The following is a 20,882-nucleotide window of genomic DNA, read 5'->3' as shown; positions in this document are numbered from 1 at the left end:
GGGGGGCGGGGGGGGGGGGGGGGGGGCGGTGGTACCAAGCAGGCAGGCAGGCAGGTCCTGGGGCTGAATGAAGGGGCAGTGGGCAATGAAAGCCTAGAGGGAAGGTGACACCCGGTCCAGAGGAGCGCCTGGTGCAGAGGGATGGACAGAGCTTAAGAGAGATAGAGGAGGGGGCCTGTGGGGCTGCTTCCCAGCAGGCAGAGCCCAGGGGTGGGGTGGGGGGGCAGACGGCCGACCAGGAGGAGGGGCAGGAGCTGGGAAGATGACATAGGGACAATCCAAAGGCATGTGGGCATGGCTGAGGTGGCGCCAGGACTTATGGGGTGGGGGGGAGGGCTGGCAGGCCAGCCCCTGAGGAGCAAAGCTTGGGGTCTGGAGGGTCCAGGCCTCCTGCCTGGCCACCAGCTGGCACAGGCCACCCTCTCCCTGGACACCTGGGAAGGGAGGCCGGTGAGGGCCCCACCAACTGGGGAGGTTGCCGCCTGGCCCTCAGCCAGCAGACAGCAGGTATGAGGAGTCCGTCTTGGGCTCATGCTCTCCTGGACCTCCCTCCCGCAGCCAAGGGTGCTGCATGAGGGGCCGCAGGGGCGACCGCATGACCATCAACATCCAGGAGCACATGGCCATCAACGTGTGCCCCGGGCCCATCCGGCCCATCCGGCAGATCTCTGACTACTTCCCCCGCCGGGGACCAGGACCCGAAGGCGGGGGCAGGGATTTCAGGGAGGCCCCTGCTCGTCTGGCCCCCCTGGCCCTGGCCCCCCCTGCAGCCCTCCTTGGGGCCACCACGCCCGAGGAGGGAGCCGAGGTGGACAGCTACGACTCGGATGATACCAGTGAGTCTGGGGGCTTGAAGGGCCCTGGGGCTAACGGGGGGTGGGGGGGGGCACCGCCTCAGGGCTGTGGAAAGGGGCTGGGGCCCTGCTGGGTGCGTTGGGGGAGGCGGGCCCACCATGGCTGCAGTCAGTGTGGAGGCTACAGTTTCAGCAAGGCTGAATATTCAATATTTCTGCTGAGACACTCAACCACCCACACAGCCCCAGTCACGGCCCAGCCAGGGACCCAGATGCGCGCACACACTCGCAGGCTGACAGACACAGCCGGGCACACACCTTCAGCGCCAGCACAACAGCCCGTCTGCCCACCGGTCTCACACACCTGTCTTCACACACTGACTCTTCCCTCTTCTGCAGCCGCCCTGGGCATGCTGGAGTTTGACCTTCTCTACGACCAGGCCTCCTGCACTCTGCACTGTAGTATCCTCAGGGCCAAGGTGGGTTCTCCCCGCCCCCCAAGCCCTGGCCCTGTTTGCCTCGCACCCTGGGAGGGGTGACTTTCCACCTTTCCTTCCCTGGGCTGGACCCCTTCTCCTTCCCCCTCCCCCTATCCCCCAGCACCCTTCTTCTTGACTCTCCACAACCACTCTGCAGAGGGAGGGAGGGAGGGAGAGAGGGAGGGCTGGGAGCCTACAGCCCTCTTCCCTCTGCTCCCCTGCAGGGCCTCAAGCCCATGGATTTCAATGGCCTGGCCGACCCCTACGTCAAGCTGCACCTGCTGCCTGGAGCCTGCAAGGTAACGTCCTCCTTCCTCCCCTAGCCTGACCCGGCCTGTGGGTCTGCCCCCAACCTTCCCCTACCTTCAGCCTCCACGGGTCAGGGGGACATGTCCTGAGAACGTTTGCCCCCACACCTCAGGCCAATAAGCTAAAAACTAAGACTCAGAGGAACACGCTGAATCCCGTGTGGAATGAAGATCTGACGTACAGTGGGATCACGGATGATGACATCACCCACAAGGTGCTCAGGTGAGCGCTCCTTTCTCCCTGTTACCAAGAATTCCATCTCAGCTGTCCTCTGGGACAGCTGTCATTGGCACCTTCTTTGGTTGATCTGCCTCCCATTAAGTGCCTCTCAGATGCTAAAGAACGATCATGGGCTCTCCATCCCCTTCGGCAGTAGGCCAGAGGTTTCCCTGGCATTCCTGTTCCCCAAATATCTCCTCCTACTGCTGCTCCAACAGAGGACTGCTGTCTTCGGAGTGGTTCTATGCTCCTGACCTTTGCCTGTTGTGTCTCTTCCATGGAAAATGCTCCCTGCTTCCTCTCTCTTGGCCAGACTAAATCCCACTCAAAATTTAGGCTGTGCCTCTTCCTGGAAGCTTTCTCTGGTCACCGAGACCCCTCCTCAGAGCCCCTGACAAGTCAGACCTGTGTAGCAACCATGCTGTTGCCTGTGTCTCCCTAACATCCATCAGGACAGGAAACCTGCTCCATCACCCCAGGAGAGGGAGCTGTAAGGGGTGTAGTCCCCGACCTGAGTGAAGGGCAGCAAAACCCAGGCTTGGGAGACCTTTATCGGCGCTCTTGGCAAATTGGGAAACCAGGGGAAGGTTTGTACTGGGGCAGGCGCACAGTCAGGGTTGTGTTTTGGAGATCGCCCTGATGTTGGCTGTGAGGCAGACTGGAGGGAAGGGCAGACCTGACTCCAGGAAGGCTGGCCCATCTTTCAGATGGGAGAGAATTAGGCCCAATAACTGAGTGCTCACTAGTGCTCCCAGCCCTGGGCTATGCGTCTTTACATTTATTTCCCTTGATCCCAGTAGTTCTGGGAGGTAGGTACTCATTATCTCCATTTAGAGGTGGGATTGAGGTAGAGGGAGCTTAAGTGACTTGTCCAAGGTCACATAGGTGGCCAGCAAGTGGCAGAGCTGGGGTATAAATATCCCTACATGACATAGCTCCTCAAGAGCATCAGGACAAAAGAAAGTGCAGGGGGCTGCAGGAGGGGACGCATGGAACTAAAAGCAACCATTGCTTCATGGCTGGGCTCCCGTATCCCTCCCAGGCTGGTTCCCCGGCTCCATGCAGAAAAGGACAGGAGCGTCAGAGGAGGTGTGGGATCCTTGTCCCGCTGCGCAAAGCTGCTCAAGGCCCTTCTAGCCCTCACATACTGAATCTGTGACCCACATCCACCAGTGCATGCCCTGGGCACATTCAGTTGGATCCTGTCCCCAGGCTCTTGAGTGGAGGCAGTGGAGGGTAGTGGGCCTCAAGATCTGGGAGGGCTTCCTACAGTGGCGGCGCAGGTCCTGATGGACCGGGAATGGCCTGGGCAGCTGGAAAGGGAGGGGTGGAGGAACAGGGCAAATCAAAGCACCCTTCTCAAGCTCCGGGCCTGGTGCTCACCACACGGCCCGTGAGACAGGCGAGGCGCAGAGTATTTAGGGTACAGCTAGCACTGGCTTCAGGTGCTCAGAGTTTGGTCGGAGGACCCTTCTCCCCACACTGGAGCAGGTTCAGGTACGCCAGGGGGCCCTGACCCTGCAGTTCCCTGCCAGGATCTCCGTCTGTGACGAGGACAAGCTGAGCCACAATGAATTCATTGGGGAGATCAGAGTACCCCTCCGCCGCCTCAAGCCTTCACAGAAGAAACATTTTAACATCTGCCTTGAGCGCCAGGTCCCGGTCTGTGTGGGGCTATGGGGTGCCGGGTGGGGGGAGCGGGCCCTGGGGAGGCCAGTTTCCAGAACCTTCTCTCTGCCCCCTCAGCTGGCTTCACCCTCCTCCATGTCAGCAGCGCTGAGGGGCATCTCCTGTTACCTGAAGGAGGTGAGGCACCTCACAGGGACCACACCTGGGTGGGGGGTGGTGAGGATGCAGGCTGACCCCTGCGTCTGCCCCACAGCTGGAACAGGCAGAGCAGGGCCCCGGGCTGCTGGAAGAGCGTGGGCGCATCCTGCTGAGTCTCAGCTACAGCTCTCGGCGCCAGGGGCTGCTGGTGGGCATCGTGCGCTGCGCCCACTTGGCCGCCATGGACGTCAATGGCTACTCCGACCCCTACGTCAAGACGTGAGCCCACCCCTCCCTCCCCAGGGAGCCTGACCTCTGCCCCATCCTCCCCCGGGGCCTCACCTGCCCCTGACCTCCGCACTCCTCCGCCACCCCCTCCTCGGCAGGTACCTGAGGCCTGACGTGGATAAAAAATCCAAGCATAAAACGTGTGTGAAGAAGAAGACTCTCAATCCAGAATTTAACGAGGTAAGTGGGGCAGGGCTCAGAAATCAAGGGGGGCTGGGGCTCAGGACATGGGCCAGGGCCTCAGGGAAGATGTGGCCTGCTCTGCCCCAGGACTTCTTCTACGAGATGGAGCTCTCTGCTCTGGCCACCAAGACTCTGGAAGTCACAGTCTGGGACTATGACATCGGCAAATCCAACGACTTCATCGGTGAGGAGGGAAGCCTGCTGGGTGGCGCTGATGGGGGTGGGGGGGCGCAGACCCGCAGTGAGATGGGCCCTGCTTTTGCCTGCCTCTCCCTGCTTCCCAGGTGGCGTGTCCCTGGGGCCTGGGGCTCGGGGAGAGGCCCGGAAGCACTGGCGTGACTGTCTGCAGCAGCCGGACGCAGCCCTGGAACGCTGGCACACCCTCACCAGCGAGCTGCCCCCTGCGGCCGGGGCTCTGCCCTCGGCCTGAGCGGGACCACACCTGCCCAGCACAGGGCCCCCCCCTCCCCTGGGGCCGGTCCAGTACCCAACCTTCGCACGAGTGTGTTGCACGTTTACACGGGGTGGAAGCCCCGCCCCCCACTACCTGTCTTATCTTGTGAGAGTCTGCGTGACCGTGGGTCTGTCTTCTCGTGAGGGACCGTGGAGATCTATATTCACATATGCAAACTTCCTCCTGCCTGACTCGCTACTACGCAAATATGCAAACACCCATCCTGTGCACACCTGCAGGGGGCTGCGCTCCTCTCTCCTGCCTCTCCAGGCTGCCCCGTCCCCCTCGGCCCCGCAGGGAGGAGGTCGGATTAGGGGGGGGTTTGGAGGAGGAGAATGTTTCCAAAAAAGAGGACGAAAAACAAAAAAGAGCCACTCCTTTAATACAGAATCTTCGTTAAAAACCAACCAACCAACCTAGCCCTGTACAGCTGCCCTTTTAAGTGGGGGGCCACCGCAGGGTCTCTGCCTCTCGGAGAGGTGGCAGTGCTCCTGGCCACTCATTTAAATAACTGTCCCCTGGATGGGGCTGGGATGTGAGGGCAGGGCCTGTGCCCTCCCCAGTGGGGACCCACCTTCCAGGGGACGTTCGTGCATGTTTACGCCTTTTCTGATTGTGTCAGTGGCCGCAGCATGGCAACTGGGCGTCAATAAACGTCTCTGCGGAAGCTGGGGGCTCGTGTGTGCTGGCATCGGGCATGGGGCAAGGGCTTGGCCGGGGGTGGGGGTGGGGGTGTCACTCCGGAATGTCGATCACCAGGTCATCATCCCCGTCCAGGGCATCGTCCCCGCTGCCCGCGTCGCTGAACATCTGCCGAGGGACGGCGCTGAGGATCGTGGGGGGAGGCATCTTGGGGGGCGGCAGTGGGGCCAGGGCTGCCCCCACCCCAGCCCCAGAACCCCGGCCTGGGAAAGTCAGCGGCCCTCCCACAGGGCAGTCAGGGGGTCCCACGGCCATCTGCAGCAGGGGGAAGAAACACAGGGTGGGCTTGTCAGGGAGGCACTGGAATCCAGGGGGCTGGCAGTGCCTCCTAAGGCAGTTCTGAGGGATGGGGAAAGGGGCAAAGATTCATCCAAGGGGTAGTGGACACAGCCGGGCCGGCCAAGGCTGGAATCAGGGGCCTGCCCCACCTCAGCCCCTTGAGCCTCGAACCAGCAAGTGCCTGGAGGTGAGGGGTGGTGATGGAGGCGGTGATGAGGGTGGTGGTGGTGAGGGGTCTTACAGAAACCAGGAGGGGAAGGCCTGGCCCTGCCCTCTCCAGGGAGGCACCTTGGCTGCCCCTGTGTCGGCACTCACAGCCAGTCAGAGTCAGCCTCCGGTACCTGCCTGCCCACCCGCCCGCCTCTGGGCACCCCAGACCCCACTTTGCCAGCACTGGCCTCCTCTCCTCCCTCTTACTTCGGGACTCACTGGTTAGGTGGAGGGTGTCCGAGGTCTCTGCCCCCCCTCCCCCCCCCCCAGCGGGAGGTTTCTACCTCTTATATCTTGGGTGGGCCCCTCCTTGGGATACCCGCAGCCGCTGGCCCAGGCCAGGCCCTCCTCTCACAGCTCACCTGGGCTACGGTCCCAGCCTCCTAACTGGACTCCCTGCCTTCAGCCTCTCCCAGAGCCAGCTCTTCCTCCACACTGCAGCCAGAGTGAGCTCTCTAAAACACAAACCTGAGCACGTCACTCCTCCACACAAGGGAAAGGCTCCTCGCTGCCCTTGGGACAGGTGGTAAGGCGTGCCTGAGAACAGGCCGGTCCCTCCACCTGGAGTGCCTTTTTCTATTTACCAAAAGTCCTGCTTTGTCCTCTGAGGCTGAGAAGTGGCCTCTGTCCTGCCCGACCCTCCAGCCTCACCGTCGCCGGATGTCCTCCCCACAGAGAGCTGGGGGGGGGGGGGGTCTCACCCTTTGCCCGTGGGCACAAACTGAGCACCTGTTCTGTGCCAGGTGATTTCCATTAACGGTCTCTGACCACTCCGAACACCCTCGAAGGGAGGGGAGGTCATGGGCCAGAGGAGGAATCTGAGACTTGCAAAGGGAGACTTTTAAGGCACAGGGCTCCTGGGACCCCAGTGGGCAGTGTGTCCCATCTGGCCCCAGGTCGGGGTGGCAGGAAGCGCTTATATGTGTCTTTATGGTGGTCCCTGGGATTGCTTTTACACCTTCAGCCCTCAGGCTGCTGTCCTTGGGGTGGCAGTGGCTTTTACCTCCTGGTCGGTGCCTCCAGGTACAAGAGTCTGCTGGGACCAGTGATAGACAGGAGGCCCAGCTCCATGATGAAGCCTCCCTCCTCTGGCTGCCACCACTGGATCCCCACCCTCGTCCCCACAGCCCACACCTGCTTGGCCTTACTCAATGGCTGCCTCTGTGTGACCGAGAGCACTCCTGTTTACCCACAGCTTACCAGGGACCACGCACTGGGCTATGTGCTTTCTCTTCTTTAACTCATTTTATCCTACACTAACCCCACTGAACAGAGAAGAAAGTCGAGGCTCAGAGGGGCAAATGACTTGCTCAATGTCACAAGGTGGGTGCTTGGAGGACCTGGGACTCAAACCCACTCTGTCTGACTGAGGCCCAGGCTCCTAACTAACCTGTTCCTGTCTTTGTGCCTGTCTCTTGTCTCCTCAGACGAAGTCACCAGAAAGTTCAGTGACCCCCACCCCTTAACAGGACATCCTGGCTCTGGATACCCAGGCCTTCTGTGGCCCCACCTCACCCTGTCTTTCCTTCCGACGTCCTTCTCTCTTCTCACTCCTGCGTCAGCCCAAACAATATTCTCACCATGTCTCTCGTCTTCCTTCCACTCCTGCTCAGCCTGCAAATTTCCAAATCTCACTTTCCCTGGGCCCAAATATGACCTCTTCTTGGAGGCCTTCCCCGACTTATCCCTTCCTCCACCACAGCAACAGATCCCAGCCCCTCTCTCAACCAACCTTCTCGTGCTGGTATGATCAGAACTTAGCTCTTCAGGACCCAGCACTTTAGAAAGCCTCAAACCGCCATGCCACACCCCTACCCATCCGCTCCAGGCTTCGCTGACCCCTGCTTTCTCCACCATCCTGCCCTACAGACGAGAAGCAAAATCCCTGCCAAGGAGATCGAAGGGCCAGCATTATCACGCATGATCTACCCATTTCTCAGGCTCAAGACCCAAGGTCACCGAAGGAGTAAGAGACACAGCTGAGATGTGAACTCCAAAACCCACACTCCTAATCGCCACAAAGCGACCTTTCAGTTTGCTCCTGGCTCCAGGGCCTTGCGTCTACAGTCTACCCACTTTGAAAGCTGTCCTGCCCAGTCTGAATTCCACTTGGATTCAGAGCTGGGAGGGCACTGTGTCCTCTGTGCCCCATCTCTCCTGGGGCTCAGTGCACAGGCCTCTTCTGTTCTCCATCCACGTTCTCACCCAATAATCGCGCCCGCCTCCACACTGATGACTTCAAAACGCGCACCCACGAGCCCCAGGCTCACGTTCCTCTGTTGTCTGGCTGGCATTTCCAGCCAACATCTTGATGCATCCACAACCAAACTCGTTTTCCCTCCCAAAGCTGCTCCTCCCAGATCTCCTGGTCCCAGAGAAAGGCTAGCCCACTTCTTCCCTGGCTCGGGACCCACACCCTGGACTCGCCCTTGCCTTTGCTCTCTCCCACAGCCCGTGCTGGTCTTCCCATGGCTCAATCTTTGAAATCGATCCAGCAGCCACTTCTCAGCGGCTCTACCCGCTTCCCCGCAGGAGCCTCCCTGGAGGTCTCCCCACATCCATCCTGACCCAGCCCCTCCCCAGTCCACTCTCCACACAGCAGCGAACCACGTAAACTGGAGCAGATTCCTCTCTGCCCGACCTTCTACCATGGCTCTCCGCTTTATTCGCAGCACAAGTAAAATCTTTACGATACCCGGAAAGCTCTCCACAATCCTGCCCCTTGGTTATTTCTCTGATCTACTCACTCCCCCACCTACCCCTCCTTTGCCTCCGACCACACCGACCTCCTTCCTGGTCCCTGAACAAGCCAAATACCCACCCTCCACGGGGCCTTCACGCTGCCTGTTCTCCCTGGAACACTTTCCCAGAGAGCCGCATGGCTGGTTCTCCTTTCTTTTAAGCCTCTGACCGAATACCGTCCCAGACCAGACCCCCATAAGTACCAGCTCCTATCTACCCTGGAGTTTCCCATGCTCTTCACCTGGCTCCATGTCTTAGCACTGGCACCGATTTATCGGGTCCATTTTCCCCTGCTTTTGCTAGAACAGGGATTTCTTGTCTCTTTTGTTTACTACTGCATCTGCAGTACCTAAGACAGTACCTGGTACATAGTTGGTGCTCCAGAAACCCTTGTTCATCACTCATTCATTTACAGACGCAAAACTGGAGATCTAGAGGGTCAGAGAGACCTGCTCATGGTCACGTGGTTTTTAACTGGTGCAGCCTTGACTTGACTGTCCACAACTTTACCTGTCCCCTGGGACTGCCTGGCATCACAGAACAGCTATGAAAGACGAGACTGGCCTCCAGGAGTCTTCACTCTGAGTCCCACAAGGCTGGTCCTACCCCTCATTTTTCTCCTCACCAAGCCTATGGGCCAGCGCTTCTCTCACCTGGCCCTCGGCGCCTGGCCCTGGGTTGGGCCCCCAGCAGCCCTAAATCAATCCCTGGAAGTTTTTGGACAGGCCCCAGCCCCTGTCTTGAGCCTCCCTCAGCTGGCTGTCCTGCTGCCATCCTGGCCCCTCCCTAACATTCCCCAATCAGGGTACCTTGAGTTTCCGGGGCAGGCGGGGCCGTTTCTCCCGCTTGGGCCTCAGGGGGCTGGGCTCGGGCAGCTGCAGGGCCAGGTAGTCGGAAGGGAATGGGGGGTAGGGAGGGGAAGCCAGCTGCAGGCAGGAGTCAGGGGGATGGAGATGGGAAATGGAGTGGATGGGGTGGGGGGTGAAGGGAAGAAACGCAAACAGGAGGAAGAATGGAAAAACAAGAGATGGTGATGAGTGTGGCTCCTGAGAACAGAAGGGGAGGGGACAGCAGCAGGACTTTGTCCTGAGCTCTGCTCTCCTCAGTCATGTCTGTCCCCCATTCCTACGCCAGAGAGAAGCAGGCAGCCCCGACTCACACCCCTCCAAGGAACGCTTGCTGGTCACACCCAGACAGACGCCCCCAGGGCTGGGCCGGCCTCACCCCTCATGAGGCCCATCTGCCCAAACGATGCCCACCTTCTTCCCAGGCATCTCACTTATACTTCCCACCCTTGACCCCAACTCACCGAGCTCAGGTATGGGGAGGGGGCCCCCGAGGCCTGAAGGGGAAACCCTGTTGAAGGAGGCAGGGAGAGGCTGGAGGGGGAGGGGACACCCCCCAGTGGAGGGCTTCTCTTCCTGGAGAAATGACAGGGGAGGGGGCTGGTCAGAAGCAGCTAGGAAGCCCAGGTACCCCCCCTACCCTCCACCCCCAGAGAAGAATGATGGCTTCTTCTCACCTCTTGGGGGCTGGCGTGTCCGACAACTTGGGTGTTCCCTCTGTCTCGCTGTTATCTGAAGATGCAGTGGCATCTGAGTCTGTGAGGGGGGAGGGCTGATCAGTGGGGCAGCGGGGGGAGGGGGGTTCCAGTCTACCTCAGAGAGGTGCAATCTCAACTCTATGGAAGGGGCCCAGGGAACCTGACTCCCCAGATGGCACATACATGCTATGCTGGGAGGCCCACAGCCTCTCCAGCTTCCTGAAACGTCCTTGACAATGGACTTCCTGCCTGGACTCCATCATAACACATCTGTCAAGCACTTAACTGTGTGCCAGGCTCTGAAAGAGTGTTCTGGGTCACTGTTACTCCCTGTCTTCATAACCAACCAAGGAGGAAGTTGAGGGCATCACATCCATTTTCCATAGGAGGCCACTATGGCTCAGAGAGCAAAGTGTAGAGCTGGGACTTGAACCCACATCTCTGACTCCTTGACCACTTTAGACCACTGGCCTTTATTAGGTCGGGCCACCATCAAAATCACCTCTAAGCAATCTCACCTCTCCCTCCACCCACTGAGTACTTCAATTCCAGAATGATCTAAAGGTAAAGTCGATCACGGCCTTCCTGGTGACGTTCCCCACTGCCTGCAAGCACTCGGAGTGCTTCTTAATCTGGTCTCAACCTACCTTTCTGGTCTCCCAACCAAACTGTACTATCCACATCATGCCCACCTATGTTCTCAAAAAGAAATTCATCTCTCGGTTCTGTACTTCACCTCGAAGGCCCACGGTTCATTTCCAAATAACTGACAGGGGCACCTGTGTGGCTCAGTTGGTTAGACGGACAACTTCAGCTTGGGTCATGATCTCACAGTCTGTGAGTTCGAGCCCCCACAATGGGCTCTGCGCTAACAGTGTGGAACCTGCTCGGGGTTCTCTCTCCGCCCCTCCCCACCTCTCACACGAAATAAACTTAAGAAACAAAAAAACCCGAGACCCGTGATCATATGCCGTTCCCAATTTCCCTGCTCAGAGAGATCCTTTAGGAAGCGGATTAAATGCTACCTCTCTGGGAAGAATCCTTCTGGAATCCTTCAGGCTCAGTTAATTGCGGGCTCTCCCACAACTCGCTACTCTCACTTGTCATGGTTTTCCTCACACTGTGCTAAGATGTGTCGTGTGTGGGTGTCTCCCTGACCAGACTGTGGGCTTTTCCCGGATAGGAGTGGTGGCTGACAGCTGTGGCTGTCACCCCTCAGATTCACTCCACTGTGACCGTGAACTTGCTGGTTTTCTCATAGCTCCTGTCCCGAAGTCCCCCCTCAAACAGCAAACTAACTGGAAGATCTCAGAAAAGGAGTAGATAGACAATGAGAAACAAGAATAAAAAGCCAAACGTTTTGCCTTGACCTACACGAGCTGGCTCCTGCTTGTTTCTCTGATCTCACGCATCATCCGCCATCCTATCATACATAAACAAATGGGCGTCGTGTGTTCCAATAAAACGTTACTTACAAAAGCAAACAGCCTCGTTGACTGTTGCTTGCCCACCCCTGCTCCAGACCAGTGTTTAAAGGCACCACGGGGAAGAGGTGACCGTATTTCAAATGAGTTACATGGACCGGACCCTGGAACGGGACCACAAACGCCCACCTTTGTACTTTTTCAAACTGTGGGTCTCAATCCATTAGTGGGGTCATCAAGTCAATTGACTGGTTTGCAACCAGCATTAAGTTTAAAAAAAAAAAAGAAAGAAAGAAAGAAAGAAAGAAAGAAAGAAAGAAAGAAAAAAGTCTACACACCAACAGAACAAATTGTATACAATGATCTTAACATTGTTTTTTCATTAAATTGTTTTATAAGTAAGTATGCACGGGGGGACCTGGTCTGATGTAATGAGTCCCATGCTCAAAACAAAGTCTGGAAACACTACATGCTTCAGCCCTGCTGCTCTCCAGACAGCCTGGTCTGTTCTTCCCTCTGCCTTTGTCATTTCTTCCACCTGAAAATCTCTCCCTTCTATCTTTCCAAGATTGATTTCTGCTTCTTATCTCGGTCTCAGCTCAAATATTACTTCCTGAAAAAGGCTTTTCTTGAGCACTGTTGACGCTCCCTGTCACCTGCTTTTACACGGTCTGCAAACTAAGAATGGCTTTTACATTTTCAAATGGTTGGGGGCAGGGATAAAAAAAAATGCTATTTATGACATGTGAAAATTACATGAAATTCAAATTTTAGTGTCCATAAATACAGTTTTATTGAAACACATCCAAGCTCATTTATTTACAGATCACCTCTGGCTACTTTTGCACCACCACAGCAGAACTGGGTAGCTGCAACAGCTCTGCAAAACGTGAACTATTTATTACCTGGTCCTTTACAGAAAAAGCTTATCAACCCCTGCTCTGCTCCAATCACTACCATACAACCCTGATTTTATTCCTTTCACATCTGAGACCCTAGCTGCTTTGCTTTTCTATCACCCTCAACCAGAATGCAAATTCCACTGTATCCCCTGTGCAAAGCAATAAATGCTTGAGTGAAGGATAACCGATAGATTTAAGAACCACCGGAGGTTTTTTATCAGCCTCCGCAGCCTAAAAGGAGGGGCCCAGGAGGCTTGCTGAAGTGCCAGGAGCCATGTCCTCCAACAATTTTTCATGACCTTGCTCACCAGAAGAATCTTCATCCACGTTCTCGTACTGCAGAAGTCGGTCTAGGAGGAAACTAAGGGAAGAGGCGGGGAGAACAAGAGTGTTTGTTGCCATCTCAGTAACATTCTCCCGGAACCCTGTCCCGTCCAGCCGGCCCGTTGGATCCTTGCAACAGCCCCAAGGAAGGCGCCATGCATTTGTGGCCTAATTCCAAGGACAGGGTCCGAATGTAGACCCACAGGAGCCATATCACCCGCAGGCATTCCCCTTCCCCCCACTCCCCCACCCCCACCGTGTCCCACCTCTTATCCCGGGACACCTTCAGCAACTTCCTCTGCGCCTTCCTCAGTTCCTCCTGGAAGCACTCGTGTTCCTGTATCACAGGGAAGGTGGGGCGCTGAGCCAACGGCCACCCGTAAAGACGCCCGGGACTTGGGGACAGTTCACTCCACTCCCCTTTACACGTGGGTAAACTGAGGTCCTACAGACTCCAGGCCTCACCCCCCACAACCTCTCACGGCAGCACTCACGTAGATGAGGAACTTGAGCTTCCGCTTCAGGTTCCGGTACTTCTTCTTGTAGTCCACTTCGCCGTCCGCCGGCCCGTTCATGACCTGCCCCGGGAGCAGTGCCCCAGCAGTAGTCGGGCGTCCCGCTACCCGGAGCCTGCTCAGCCCGGCTTCTCACGCCTCCACTTCCGGAGACTCCGCAAGGCTGTGTCCGCTGGGACTACAACTCCCGGCGTACCCTGCGCCCAGGGATCTTTAACCACAGGGGCTGCCCTCTTAGAGAACACCGGGAAAGGAACGTTGCTTCCAGGGACTACGCTGAAGATGGCGTCGCAGCGACGCGATGAGGTCATAAAGATGGCGGACGACGGAGGCACGTTTACTGATTCCAGATGTGCTTAGCAATCAGAAGCCGCAAGACTTGCCTCCAGGGATTCTTAGTTTTCAGGCGAGGATATCCTTTTCCATCTGTCTTTCGAAATCACAGTCGCCTAGCTAGGGCCTGTGACGACGAGAGGAGGCAGTGTCGCAGGTTGATTACGTTACACCCAAAGGTTGCGGGCGCCCAGTCGGTTTCTAACGAGAACTTGAAAAAACGATTGGTCCTAAGAAAAGGAGCCGCGAGACCCTCCAACTACCCGAGGAAAACAAGTTTTGTCTGGCAAAGTTCTCGGTCCAAGCGACCCGCCACCGACCCCCAACCGTCCCTCCCCTCACCGCGTCACGACCCTCCCGAGTGCGCAAGCTCCTGTCAAACGCGGTGACGGAGGCCGAGAAGAAAAAAAGGCGGGAGCCACCAATCCCAGGTGGAGCAAAATGGCGCGGGAGAACGAGATGCAGGAGTTCATCCGTAGCTTCTTCCGAGGCCGCCCGGACCTCAGGTGCACTAGAGACTGGAATTGGGGTTGGAAAGGGCAGGGGCGGGACGGGGACTCCGTCGTGACACATGTCTCCGCAGCACGCTCACGCACTCCATAGTGCGGCGGAGGTTCTTGGCTCACGCGGGCCGCGACCACCTGGAACCCGACGAGAAGCAAGCACTAAAGCGGCTGGTGGAGAAGGAGCTGCTGAAAGTGCAGGTGTGGGCGCGAGCCTGGGCCCTGGGAGGCGGGGTTTGTTGCTGAGGAGGAGGGGCCTGGGATGGCGTAGGGAACACAACCTTCCTACACGTTTTGACCTCTTGCGCCCACGCAGGTGGATGAAGCAGGTGCCAGGGAAGAGAGGCCAGATCTTGCCAAGAAGGCTAAGAGGCCTCCCACCCCCAGCAGTGGCCCTGGGAGAAAAAGGTTCCGTTTCGATTCGGAGTCAGGTTAGTGACTTTTGTATAGTTGGTTCATTCAAAAAGTATCGTGCATGGGGCGCCTGGGTGGCGCAGTCGGTTAAGCGTCCCTTCAGCCAGGTCACGATCTCACGGTCCGTGAGTTCGAGCCCCGCGTCGGGCTCTGGGCTGATGGCTCAGAGCCTGGAGCCTGTTTCCGATTCTGTGTCTCCCTCTCTCTCTGCCCCTCGCCCGTTCATGCTCTGTCTCTCTCTGTCCCAAAAATAAATAAAAACGTGGAGAAAAAAATTTTTTTTTTCAAAAAGTATCGTGCATGCATTATATCCCGAAGCATTAGATGAGGGTACGAGGCCAGTGAGTCAGGAACCAGGAATAGGGTGGACCGATTGATAGCTGTGTTTTCTGTTGCCCTTCCCTCCATCTGTCAGAGGTAACCAATCCCAAGTGGAGGGAGAAGGGACAGGAGGAACCCATCCCAACCTTCTTTTCTCTCCATATTCCAGAGCCCAGCTCTGCAGCCTCCAGTCCAGACTGTTTTGGCCTCTCAGCAAAGAATGGGATGGCAGCAGAAGTCAGTTCAGCAGAGGAGGAGAGTCCAAAGCGAGCCTCAAGGAAAGCAGTTGAGGAGAGCAGTGATGAGGAACAGCAGAGGGACCTGGCTGCAAAGACTGGATTAGAGAGGGAGGTGAAGGAGAGCAGTGGGGAGGAGAAAGAGGGCTCCGCCAGAACAAGTAAGGTCTCAAAGGAAGAGAGCAGTGAGGAAGATGAGGAAGGGGACGAGGAGGAGTCCAGAGGCAGGATTGGGAAGAAACCTGTGACAAAGAATAAGCAGGCACCGGGCAAAACCTCAGCCAGTAGGAAGCAGGCCAGGAAAGAGAGTGAAGACAGTGAGGAGGAACCTGCCCAGAGGACAAGAAAGAAGGTGGAGGGAAAGAAAGGTGCTGAAAGCCACCAGGAAAGTGCAAAGGACAGTGAGGAGGAAGACACCATAGCCAAGAAGAAAGAGAACAGAGAGAAAGAGGAAAAGGATTGGAAAGCTGGAGCCCGGGGCAGTGGAGGGAAAAAGTCAGCTTGGGAGGAGAGGAGCTGCGAGCAGAAAAGCAGGGCAGCCAGGCTACTAGGAGACTTGGGGGAAACAGAGGAAGAAGAGGAAAAAGCAGCAGCAGGCAGTGGGGATAACAGCGGGGGAGATGAAGAGCCCCTGGTGCAGAGAAAGAGCAAGGACAGGACCCCGCAGAAAGGTGGGAAAAGGCAGAGTGGAAGCAGCGAGGATGGGGAAGACAGTTGGAGAAAGGTGAAACCACCTGCTGAAGGTGCTGGAAAGACAGCCAAAGCGGGTGGTATCAGTGGTGAGGCGAGTGACTCAGAGAGGGAGGTGAGTGACAGTGAGGCAGAGGATAGCCCTAAGGGGGAGAGGGGGAACCGCTCTTCCAAGAAAAGCTCCAGGAAAGGCCGGGCACGAAGCTCCTCCTCCTCTTCCACAGATGGCAGTCCGCAGTCCAAAGGCAGGAAGGTGAGGGTGAAGATGGGCTGGGAGGCCACCTTTAGGGAAGACGGAGACCTCGTCTCAAACTCTGAAGGTTTGGCCTTCAGCTGCGGTTTTTCCTTGCCAGGCTGGCTCCGGTCGCCGTGGTGAGGACCACCCAGCCGTGATGAGGCTAAAGCGCTACATTCGGGCCTGTGGTGCCCATAGAAACTACAAGAAGCTTCTGGGCCCCTGCCGCTCACACAAGGAGCGCCTCAGTGTCCTCCGGGCAGAGCTGGAAGCCCTGGGCATGAAGGGTGAGGCCGGGTGTGCCCTGGAGGCTGTGGGAGAGGGCGTTGGCTGCTGGGGAAGAGAGGATCATGAACCTCTTCTGCCCCAGGCAATCCTTCCTTAGAGAAGTGTCGGGCCCTGAAGGAGCAGCGGGAGGAGGCGGCTGAGGTAGCCTCCTTGGACATTACCAACATCATCAGTGGTTCAGGTGAGGGATTTCCTCCCACTCCCCAAGAGGTGGGGCTAGGATTTTCTCAGACAACTGATCTCCTGCTTTTCCTGCCCCCCAATCTAGGTCGGCCACGCAGACGCACGGCTTGGAACCCTTCAGGAGAAGCAGATCCCCCAGGGGAGCTATACTGCCGGACTTTGGGCTCAGAGGATGAACAGCCCCGCCCCCCACCCCCAGATTGGTCACATATGCGTGGCATCATCAGCAGTGATGGGGAGAGTAACTGAGCTCCTCACCTTCCCCAGGAGGCTTTCCACTTGTAGAAAGCAGATATGCCGCCCGCCAACCCCCCCGCTCCAATCTGTGCCTGCAGAGCAGAAGCCGCTTTCTTCAGAGGACTTTCTTCAAGGACACAAATTGTTGGGATCCTACTTCTCAGCTTCACGTTCTCAGTTTAAGGTGTTTACAGGGATTATTTTTTAAGACTCAATAAAGGAGTTGTTTGAATCACTTGGTCAAAACTGGTCCCCATTCGGGGGGGTGCCTGGCTTAGTTGGGAGGAGCAACTCTTGATCTCGGGGTCATTGAGTTCGAAGTGTAGAGATTACTTGAATAAGATTAAGTGACTAACTCTCGGTTTGGGCTGAGGTCATGATCTCATGATTCATGGGATTGAGCCCCATGTAGGGCTCTGTGCTGACAGAACAAAGCCTGCTTTAGATTCTTTCTCTCAAAATGAATAAATAAACGTAAAAAATAGTGAAACAAAAAACCGGTCCCCTCTCTTACCCCTATACCGTGGGCCAGGAAGGTGAGTAGCCATTGCCTCCCTACCCCACCCCATTCCCTTTCATTTCCCTCAGGTTCTCCAAAGGAAGTCCCAGCCTCCAGACCCTGCCATCCAATCTGCCACCAGGCTCTATCAGAGAAGAGGGTGGCTCCTACCCTTCTTCCTCCAGCCTGACCAGCAGGGCCCTCATTATCATCACGCTTTTAGCTATCATAACCTAATGCCTAGTTGGGAGGAAGGTCTGAGTAACTGGCCTTAAGAAGAATGTGAGGAACATGGGGGCGCCTGGGTGGCGCAGTCGGTTAAGCGTCCGACTTCAGCCAGGTCGCGATCTCGCGGTCCGTGAGTTCGAGCCCCGCGTCGGGCTCTGGGCTGACGGCTCAGAGCCTGGAGCCTGTTTCCGATTCTGTGTCTCCCTCTCTCTGCCCCTCCCCCGTTCATGCTCTGTCTCTCTCTGTCCCAAAAATAAATAAAAAAACGTTGAAAAAAAAAAAGAAGAATGTGAGGAACATAATGATAGAACTTGGGGACAGCTGGTGTAGGTCTTCCTTTTCCCCCTGGAAACAGCCATTTAGTCCCTGAGCCAATTCTTTTAGCCTTTAAGGGGTGGGTACAGGGCATAGATCTGGTCAGGAGTACCCCAGGCCTCTGGCTACAGACTGAGCCAATGAAGTCACTTTAGGACTTTGCTGGCATTCTTGCTGTTGAGATTGCTATGAAGATACAGGCTTGGAGCTGCCAGGAGCCTGGTGTGAAGTGAACCTTTTGAAATCTTTGAAGTCAAAACAAAGGGAAGCAGAAGTCAGGAGATGGATGACCTCCTTTCAAGTTGTGGATCCAGTCCTACCCGAAGTCATTAAAATCACTGAAATTTTTAGTTACACATCCCAATAAATTCTCTTTTTAAATACAAATGACACTATCACCTCCCACGAACAGTCCTTAATACACACTTTAGACAGAAAGGGTGAGTCCCGGGGTCTGTTAGAATAACCAACAGTTTATTAAAAGCTTGCTGTGGGGCTCTGTGCCAACCCCATAGCTGGGAGGGGTTCCCACGACTGCCCCCAGGTTTGGAAGCAGCCCCTTCCAAGGTCCTTCCCTTGTTCCCCTGCCCCAGCTCTGATCTCAATAAAAAAAAAAAAAAAAAAAAAGAAAAAGAAAAAGAAAAAAGATAAAGGACAAAACGGCACAGGACGTCAGACAGCAACGGGGGAATGGAGAGACCAGGCATCCTGACCCCAAGACAACATCCTGATCCTTTCCTAGGAAGGCCTTTTCCTTCTGTTCTCCCCACCCAGACCTGCTCTGCCACACCTCAGGTCTGGGGGGCCTGGCATCCCCAGTCCATGGCCCCATTACAGGGGGTAGTATAGTTCTCTGAATATAATATATCTAGACCCACCCTTCCCCTCCCCCAGGGGACCAGATGAATATTTGACACGCACATCTCCCTCCTTTCCCAAGGCTGTGATGGAGAGAGACCCTGGCACCATGGTGGGGAGGCAAGGGCTCCTGGTCAGCCTTGAGGCACCGAGGCCCAAGCTGGCCCTGGGCCACTGGCCAGCCCAAGAAGCTCATGAGATGAGGAGGTCTAAGGGGAGCTGGAGCCAACATCCTGTCCCCCACCTGTGGGTGGACCTCAAGCTTACAGCCCTCCAGGAACCGGCTCCACCCACCCCTGCCCCTGCCCCATTCATCTGCTCATCCACCCTGCACTTCAGGAATAGAAGTGGGAGGAACCATTGAGGATGTGGGAAGCGACACTGGTGCTACGGCTCAGAGGCCCAGGCACTGCAGCAGCAGGTGGGCCCACGTTGTCGCTGCCACTGCCGCCTGAGGCTGCCCGCCGCAGGGGCTGAGGGCTGTTTCTTAGCAGCAGCAGGGCTCCACCACGAGGTGTCCCACTCTGTGTGGGGGGCCCCAGCCAGTTTGGGGGACCCGGAGGAGCCAGCAGAGAGGGCTGACGCCAGGCTGGGGGGGGGCATGCCCGGTGGAGGAGGGCCATGGCTCCAGTGTGCCCCTGATCGGGGAACAGGACGGGAGGGCCAGGCAGGGGCAGGAGGTGGAGCAGGATAGCCCTGTGCAGCAGCCTCGGCTGGGATGCCCCCCAGAGCCATACTGGAGAAGCCCAGCCTCATGCTCTCAGCATCGAAAGCCTCGATCTCACGGGCCTGCCGCTCGAGCAAACTCCGGATTCGCTCGGAGCGCCCTGTCTGCAAGGCCAGCAGCTCCTCTTCCACCTGGGACACCCAGAAAAGAGGTTAGCGCATCTGGGGGCAGGAGGTGGGGAGCCTGCCCTCCCCAGCGCCTCTTGGTGCCGGAGCCCCCTTACCCGCTGCTCCAGCAGCGCCCGCCTCAGAGCCACCCTCTGCTCCAGCTCCCGCAGCTCCCGCTCATGCTGGCTCTCGGTGCGGATCTTGATCTTGCTCTGGTAGGCGTTTAGCAGCTCCAGCTCCTGCTGCAGCTGCTGCCGAAGGGCCTGGAATTCTGCCTCCTGGGTCTCATCAAGCCGTAGCTGGCAAACAGGGAGAACTAATTTTAGGGGCCTCCTCCCCCACCCCCGCAATCCTCCCCTGCCCCAGGTAGGCCTGGGCCCTAAGGTTTCAAGAAGCAGCCAGTCTCAACATCTATCAAAATGAAAGGTCGCCATACCCTGTGACACAGCAATTACACTTCCAGGAATTTATCCCCCAGGTATACTTGCACATGTGCTCGAAGGTGTTCACTGAAGCGTTGTGATAGCAAAATACTGGAAACAACCTAAATGTCCACCAATAAGGGATGGGTTAAATAAATTATGGTACGTCCATACCATGGAAAACTCTACACTGTTTAAAAAATGAGATAGGTGTACTGACATGGAAAAATGTCCAAGAAATACTAGGTGGAAAAAGAAGAGAGCAGTATGTACAACACAATCCTACATTTGTTTATAATTTTGTGTAATCTTTCAAATATGCATAGGGAAAAAACCTAAAATACAATTATTAACAGTTAACTGAGATTGGGTCAGAGAATGGGATTGGGTGAGAGAATGGCAATGAATAGGGGCACTGTCACTTTTTACGCTATGGGTATTTTTTAATTGGCCCATTCCAGTGTTGTTGTGTGATCACTTTTGGAACAGCAATCTTCAAAATCCTCAGAAGTCTGGGTAAATTGGCCCAAGGGCCACGATCATTTTGATTTGCTCCCTGTTCACACATTAAACTAACTCAGGCCCAGGAAACAATTATAGCCACTCTTTCCTTGGTGGTTCTTGGTAGAGTAGTCAGGCTGGCTTTGTCAAGACCTTAAGAAAATACTCAAGAGAGATAAAAAAAAAAACCATTGTGGAGAATACTAACAGTGGGAGAGTATCCAAGTTTCCCCCAAGAACAAAAGCCCCATCTTTCCCCGCACTCCCCCACTTCCAACTTCCCATAACCAAGGCGGGAGTACAAAGGCCAGCCTCCACCACGCTCCCTCCCTGGACCCCAGGCCTCACCGCCTGCGAGCTGAGCATCTCTGAGATGGACTGGTCATACTGCTCGGCTAGAATCGCCAGCTTGCGGGTCTGTTCTTCCTTGAGCCGCTTAAGGAGGCTCTTGTGCTGAGCTTTGGGTGTGGTCTCCAGCAAGTGTGCCCGCAGGGCCTTGTACTGCCGAGTCTGGATCTTACACGTCTCCTGGAACTGCTTCTTGATCTGCAGCTCCTTAGACTATGCAGTGGACGGACCAAGGGGAGATGGGGGCAAGGGAGAGGAGGAGGAGGAGGAGGAGGAGGAGGAGGAGGAGGAGGAGGAGGAGGA

At 56.4% G+C, this 20,882-nt stretch overlaps 4 protein-coding genes across 13 annotated transcripts in view; 2 read left to right on the top strand and 2 right to left on the bottom strand.

The window, feature by feature from the left end:
• The window catches only part of DOC2A (double C2 domain alpha), a 5,651-nt gene extending 491 nt beyond the window's left edge, over positions 1-5,160 (top strand). Inside the window, exons 2-11 of the mRNA XM_040463126.1 lie at positions 559-836; positions 1,194-1,273; positions 1,498-1,572; positions 1,695-1,804; positions 3,337-3,463; positions 3,548-3,607; positions 3,684-3,847; positions 3,955-4,036; positions 4,127-4,223; positions 4,324-5,160. Of these exons, the coding sequence (XP_040319060.1) occupies positions 572-836; positions 1,194-1,273; positions 1,498-1,572; positions 1,695-1,804; positions 3,337-3,463; positions 3,548-3,607; positions 3,684-3,847; positions 3,955-4,036; positions 4,127-4,223; positions 4,324-4,469 (1,206 nt within the window). The 5' untranslated portion in view covers positions 559-571 and the 3' untranslated portion in view covers positions 4,470-5,160. The remainder of the gene's footprint in view (positions 1-558; positions 837-1,193; positions 1,274-1,497; positions 1,573-1,694; positions 1,805-3,336; positions 3,464-3,547; positions 3,608-3,683; positions 3,848-3,954; positions 4,037-4,126; positions 4,224-4,323) is intronic.
• INO80E (INO80 complex subunit E) lies at positions 4,859-13,758 on the bottom strand. Of its 10 annotated transcripts, none has more exons than XM_040463139.1 (8): positions 13,114-13,462; positions 12,886-12,956; positions 12,604-12,656; positions 9,949-10,027; positions 9,736-9,871; positions 9,236-9,352; positions 6,047-6,139; positions 5,339-5,450 (listed from the first exon to the last, which is right to left on the bottom strand). In XM_040463139.1, the coding sequence occupies exons 1-7, from the start codon at positions 13,192-13,194 to the stop codon at positions 6,068-6,070; spliced, it is 609 nt and encodes a 202-aa protein (XP_040319073.1). In that variant the 5' UTR covers positions 13,195-13,462; the 3' UTR covers positions 5,339-5,450; positions 6,047-6,067. The 10 variants fall into 10 exon arrangements, with proteins under 10 accessions (XP_040319070.1, XP_040319067.1, XP_040319069.1 ...); XM_040463140.1 differs by having other exon boundaries at positions 9,736-9,847; XM_040463136.1 differs by lacking the exon at positions 6,047-6,139 and having other exon boundaries at positions 4,859-5,450; positions 9,236-9,301; positions 13,114-13,749.
• A 46-nt stretch (positions 13,759-13,804) lies between these two features.
• Positions 13,805-16,806, top strand: HIRIP3 (HIRA interacting protein 3). Its single transcript, XM_040463125.1, has 7 exons — positions 13,805-13,973; positions 14,051-14,171; positions 14,287-14,401; positions 14,875-15,884; positions 15,985-16,153; positions 16,237-16,335; positions 16,423-16,806. Exons 1-7 carry the CDS (start codon positions 13,909-13,911, stop codon positions 16,584-16,586), a joined length of 1,743 nt encoding a protein of 580 aa, XP_040319059.1. The 5' UTR covers positions 13,805-13,908; the 3' UTR covers positions 16,587-16,806.
• A 1,263-nt stretch (positions 16,807-18,069) lies between these two features.
• The window catches only part of TAOK2 (TAO kinase 2), an 18,199-nt gene continuing 15,386 nt past the window's right edge, over positions 18,070-20,882 (bottom strand). The window contains 4 exon segments of the mRNA XM_040463124.1: positions 18,070-19,073; positions 19,075-19,332; positions 19,425-19,607; positions 20,580-20,792. Coding sequence (XP_040319058.1) covers positions 18,810-19,073; positions 19,075-19,332; positions 19,425-19,607; positions 20,580-20,792 — 918 coding nt within the window. The 3' untranslated portion in view covers positions 18,070-18,809.

This window comes from Herpailurus yagouaroundi, unplaced genomic scaffold (assembly GCF_014898765.1).
Source record: "Herpailurus yagouaroundi ecotype Mexico unplaced genomic scaffold, PumYag 379, whole genome shotgun sequence".
In the NCBI taxonomy this organism is placed as follows: domain Eukaryota; kingdom Metazoa; phylum Chordata; class Mammalia; order Carnivora; family Felidae; genus Herpailurus; species Herpailurus yagouaroundi.
Note: the sequence above shows the minus strand (reverse complement) of the source record. Positions and strands in the feature narration are given on the sequence as shown.

Excerpts from the sequence above, each read along its gene's own strand:
- INO80E (XM_040463131.1), bottom strand. The coding sequence starts at position 13,194 with ATGAACGGGCCGGCGGACGGCGAAGTGGACTACAAGAAGAAGTACCGG. Across the intron at positions 12,957-13,113 it reads AGCTCAAGTTCCTCATCTAC|GAACACGAGTGCTTCCAGGA; the intron begins GTGAGTGCTGCC and ends CCTGTGATACAG. Across the intron at positions 9,353-9,735 it reads CCTCCCCATACCTGAGCTCG|CTGGCTTCCCCTCCCTACCC; the intron begins GTGAGTTGGGGT and ends TCCTGCCTGCAG.
- HIRIP3 (XM_040463125.1), top strand. The coding sequence starts at position 13,909 with ATGGCGCGGGAGAACGAGATGCAGGAGTTCATCCGTAGCTTCTTCCGA. Across the intron at positions 14,172-14,286 it reads AGGAGCTGCTGAAAGTGCAG|GTGGATGAAGCAGGTGCCAG; the intron begins GTGTGGGCGCGA and ends GCGCCCACGCAG. Across the intron at positions 15,885-15,984 it reads CGCAGTCCAAAGGCAGGAAG|GCTGGCTCCGGTCGCCGTGG; the intron begins GTGAGGGTGAAG and ends TTTCCTTGCCAG.